This window comes from Montipora capricornis, chromosome 10 (assembly GCF_036669925.1).
Source record: "Montipora capricornis isolate CH-2021 chromosome 10, ASM3666992v2, whole genome shotgun sequence".
Taxonomy (NCBI): Eukaryota; Metazoa; Cnidaria; class Anthozoa; order Scleractinia; family Acroporidae; genus Montipora; species Montipora capricornis.
In genome coordinates, this window is record NC_090892.1 from 3,865,077 (window position 1) to 3,870,076 (window position 5,000).

The following is a 5,000-nucleotide window of genomic DNA, read 5'->3' on the forward strand; positions in this document are numbered from 1 at the left end:
TTGTGGCGTTATACAGAGTAAAATCTCTTAGTTCTGTTATATAGATCATGTATCATGCCATGTGTGATGTTTTGAATGGATTTCAAAAGAGGATGCAAAAGATTAACAACGATTTAATAAACAGTTGCAAGAAAACGTTTTACAGCATAGGTGGACGCCATGATCGTTCTGTTCAATATATCCCATAGTTCCTAGCGAACATTCGGTATCAATAACTTCCGGTTTATATGAACATTACACCATATCATGTATCTTGTGGACAGGTTTTCATTTTGTGCGAACTGGCTTTGGGAGAAAGTCAAGTCTCACTCCCAGGGGTCAGTGGATTAAGACATTCAAAACTTAATGTCTTTGTAAGTTTTTGCTTTTTAAAGTGTAATAAATTAACCTTTTTTTTTTACCAGAAAGAAGTTGCGTTAAAGTTTTGGTCGAATGGCTTTTCAGTGGATGATGGTCCTTTGAGGTCTTTTGATGATCCTTCCAATGAGCAATTCCTGAGTTCTGTGAGAAAAGGGTAGGTTTTGTTCAATTTGGAGAAACTTAGTGACCTGTAGTCTGAAGAACATTGTATTCCCAAGCTAGCCTGTGCAACTGGCGGGATTGTTCGTGCGAGAGGCAAATTAACAAGTGGGGAAGCCACACGGAAAATGGAGAGGGGCCCTTTCTCGGTGTGGCTTCGCTGCTCGTTAATTAACAATGATAATTAACAATTATTCCATGAGTGCACGTTGGATATGAGTTGGCTATAACCAGTCTTATATCCAACAAGCGCGAATGGAATAATTGTTTTATTAAATTCCTTTAACTCCAAAAGTTTGGGAGTACGAAATGCGAGCGAAAAAAGTGAGGAAATCAGAGCGAACTCGAAAAAACTTGATGAAGATGCGATGTTGTGTAATACCTGGTGGTCAGACAGACGCAGGCTTATCACAAAAACATTTCTTTCCTTTTCGCGTACTTCTGAACGTCGGAATTGGTCCAAACTTTCCACAATATATATATATATTTTGCTTTATTTAGAGAGAAATTTCGCTTTCCGGAGTAAAAAAAAAAATTAGCTTAGCAAAGCTTAGCGCAATCATTTGCCATGTAAGGTCAAACGAAAGTATATGAGCTGATAACCGAGATTGAGGACACCAATCAGAGCATGAGAAATGCATTAACGGAGGTTGAAAATTTAATAGTGGCAATTATTATTATTGTTGTTATTGTTATCCAGTGTTGACCACCGAAAGGCACTGTCTTACATGTCATTGTATATACGTGTAGGTTTAAATAGAGTGTGTAATAGTGATGTGCTTTGTTTTAAGAAGGTAGCTTAACAAACGTACTTCAGTATGATTTTTCAACTGACTTCCCTGGCTTTTGAGGAAAGAAGAAAACAGGAGAAACAGGGGCCCGTTTTTCGAAATTTCCGAAACTGAAAACTATGATCTGCTTGTTTTGAAAAACTGGTCTTTTGACAATGGTTCTTTGTCGAAGACAAAAAGCAAAATGTGTTGGAATTTGATGACTTAAAATATTGTGGCACCCGAAAAATTTCGGGACTTCAGTTTGAGAAACGGGCTTCAGGAGAGAAACCTCTTAGTCTACAGCGCAGCAGACAACCAACTAACTCAACTCATGACTTATGAATGAAATAAATGTATTTATTTTTTCTCAACGCGCGAGCGGGCGGAATTCTGCGAATCCTGTAATCTGATTGGCTCTGGGAGCGGGCGGAATCCTAGCCCAGGTTGCGTGAACTCGTGTAATGACCTCAAATGTCCATGTCTTGGCACCGAATCCCGTTTACTTACAGAAGTAAGTCTTTCAAGAGAGACTGATGTGTGGAATTCGAATTCAAACAAAAATATTTCTGTTTGAAACGTTCAGTTTGTAAGTCGCTTAATACCCTCATTCGCTATCAAGCGCGGTGCGAGTCAACAATTAATAAATTGATTACAGGGAGGAAGAGAGAGAGAGAGAGAAAGGAAAAATAATATATCTATCGCTATCCGTATAGCGAAAAACTGTGACCGAGGTCTTGAAATAGCTGCCCTCGAGACCTCGGTCACAGTTTTTCGCTATACGGACCACCCAGCTGGCAAATAATATATATATATATATATATATATATATGTATATGGAAGAAAAAGACAAATAAACTACAAGTTCATCCCTACAAGCCTGTTTCGTGGTCCCCTGATGAGTGGGCGACCACGAAACAGGCTTGTAGGGATGAACTTGTAGTTTATGTGTTTTTTTCTTCCGTATATATTTCGCTCTACTTCTATGTATCGAGCACTGTTTTACGAAAATCAAGTTTTGCTTCCGTGAAAGGACTCGACGAATAATGAAAGTAATGCGTAAATTGTCCACAGAAGTGCGAAGATCACTGCACTCTTTCGTCAACTCACTTATGGCAGAATTTAAACCAAGGCCACATTGGTGGATGGCGGGTGTTCTCACCCGTTTACGTGTATCATGTCTGTTCTTTTTACCAGGGAAATTCCACAAGAGTTGCGAGGACTATCACGGAGGAACGAAGTCCATGTGAATATGGAGGATCACAGACACGAAGACTACATCCCTCCTCCAAAACCCAAAATGGAGGCTTTTTCCGGTGCAGGGCATAAACTGGGAAGGTCAGCATGACTACAGAATACCCGTCCACTTACTATTTAACCTCAAAAGGCTCCGACGGTCAGCCTATAATTTACAATACACACGTAACATACCTCGTTCTTTAATCCACACTAAGGGTCAGCGGACCGCGGTGGCAGTCCCGTTTACTGCTTGGCCTATAAAATTTTCATTCAAAGGCGAAACGCATAAAAATTTTCTGCACCTCAGTGGTTAAGCCTACTGAACAAGTACAGGTAATCGGGATCTCACACATGCGGTTTCGATTCCTTCCATAGCAGAAATACAAGCGAATTTTTTCCAGTGTATAGACCGAATGCATAAATGGTGGCCAAAAATGTATTCTTTGGTTTATGTACTAATTAGACTCACTAGCCTCGCTCTCAAGCAACATTTCTTTTGTATTTTGTACATGCAAACGAGGCTAGTGTGTCTAATTAGCACATAAACAAAAGAATATTTTTTTGGCCGCCATTTATGCATTCGTTCTATGCCAGCGTCATTTTAAGGAGACATGTGGCATTTCTCCTATTCTTTTTTTAACTAATGGTAAATGGGCAGTAATTATTTAGCGTTATCGTTCATGGTTTTGTTTTGCTGTTCCTTGCTGTTCTTAGTCCAGTACCCGAAGTAAGAGTTCGTCACCAGCCAACGCAAGATTCACCGGCAGCCGTCAACAGTCAGTCAGCGGCTGTTCCAAGTCCGATTGATGAGTCACAACCTGTCACTAGCATACAGATCAGATTGGCCGATGGAACACGGTAAGACTTATTGCTACCGCAGTGAGAGAGAGAGCCTGAAGCGAACGAAGGAGGCAGCTCTCTTATCGGGAGAAGAACACGTTTTTCTTCGAGACACAAAGGATTGTGGTCAAAGGCGCAACGAATTGTGTTTATGTGCGAATGGAGGAATTAAGATGTGTGGTAGTTTAACTGTCACGCAACAAAAAATTAAATTCGAAATCGTTCAATGAAAAAGGCCAAGAACTTGAAATGTTGTAGGAAAGAAAAACCTTTTAACCACTTGTCCAATTCCCATATCTGTTCAGTACATTGTTTCTGAGTTATTTGTCGAAGAATTTCACGCAACTTTATGGAGTTTTGTTTAGAGACGCCATGTGGTCCACCAATATGACGGCCAGTGATCAACGAAAACATCTGGAGTTCACTTTACGATGAAAGCGCTTACTTTTTGCTCGTAAGATAAAATGCAGGTGTATGACCACATCTTCTAATGTACTTGAAAGGCGCTCAAACATTTTTTCAAACCAAATAGCTTTGTATCATGGAGACACGCAAGGTGTCAATTCGGAAATTCAAAATGCTGTATTTTCGAAAGGAAAGGAGTCACGGAATTAGAGCGGACCTCTACTTTCTGCAACATGGTGCAGCAACTTGCAACACATTTTTTTTTTGTTACGAGACAGGTTGTGCGTGGATTGCAACTAGTTTCGCAGGAATGTTGCTAGACAAGTTGGACGTTTTTGTTGCTCGTATTAGTGTAGCTGAAGTTTGTTGTTAAGTATGTATTGTATTGTATTGTATTGTTGTTGGTTCTTTACTCTGCTCCGAGAGGATTTTCTCCGGGTTTTCCGGTTTTCCCTCTTCTCAAAAACCAGCATCTCTAAATTCCAATTTTATTGTATGCAGGACCTCCCTGAAAACCACTTTCGGGTGAGTGGAGCTTCCTGGGTAAATATCACGGTTTTTATTTAGGGGTTTTCGATTGAGTCGCCATTTATTCAGTGTTGTGTTACTACGTATTGCGATTGGTCCAAAACTTCCCGCCACATTTTAAACCAATCAGAGGCGAAACTAAAACTAATTGTGATTTGTTCGCGCAGTCCACGCCTCTTCCCTTGAATCCATCCCGCTCGTAACGCCGGTTTCTCGTATTTGGTTCGCGTTATCATGTAATTGGCTCGATTGTCTTTGTCCGTTGTGTTTTGATTTGTCCAAGTACTGTATACTCACGATTGAAAACTTGAACGCTTTCGTTTCCATGTCTTCTTTTTTTCTTGAATGTCGAGAGAACGTTATTTCCGTTGTGGAAAACATGTGATGGTCATATAGTTAACAATTATTCCTCGAGCCCGAATGGGCTCTGAGTCAATAGCCCATGAGGCCGAAGGCCGAATGGGCTATTGACTCAGAGGCCATGAGGGCAAGAGGAATAATTGTTTTAGTAAAATCCAACTACTTGGTCAAAAAAATATCGAGACAAAACATCTTTCGCTAGTTAAAGCTGGACTTTAATTGTTGTTTTGGTTTTCAAAGCGGGCGCTTTTCGCTACTAGTGGGCTATAACAAATAGCCTACTAGTAGCTCAACCAATCAGAACGCAGCATTGATAATAGACCACTAGTTGGATTTTAC

The 5,000-nt window shown here is 40.3% G+C and overlaps 1 protein-coding gene across 1 annotated transcript in view; it reads left to right on the forward strand.

Annotated features, from left to right (window-relative positions):
• The window catches only part of LOC138021971 (NSFL1 cofactor p47-like), a 17,959-nt gene that overhangs the window by 7,075 nt on the left and 5,884 nt on the right, over positions 1 to 5,000 (forward strand). The window contains exons 7-9 of the mRNA XM_068868996.1: positions 405 to 514; positions 2,487 to 2,627; positions 3,243 to 3,386. Coding sequence (XP_068725097.1) covers positions 405 to 514; positions 2,487 to 2,627; positions 3,243 to 3,386 — 395 coding nt within the window. The remainder of the gene's footprint in view (positions 1 to 404; positions 515 to 2,486; positions 2,628 to 3,242; positions 3,387 to 5,000) is intronic.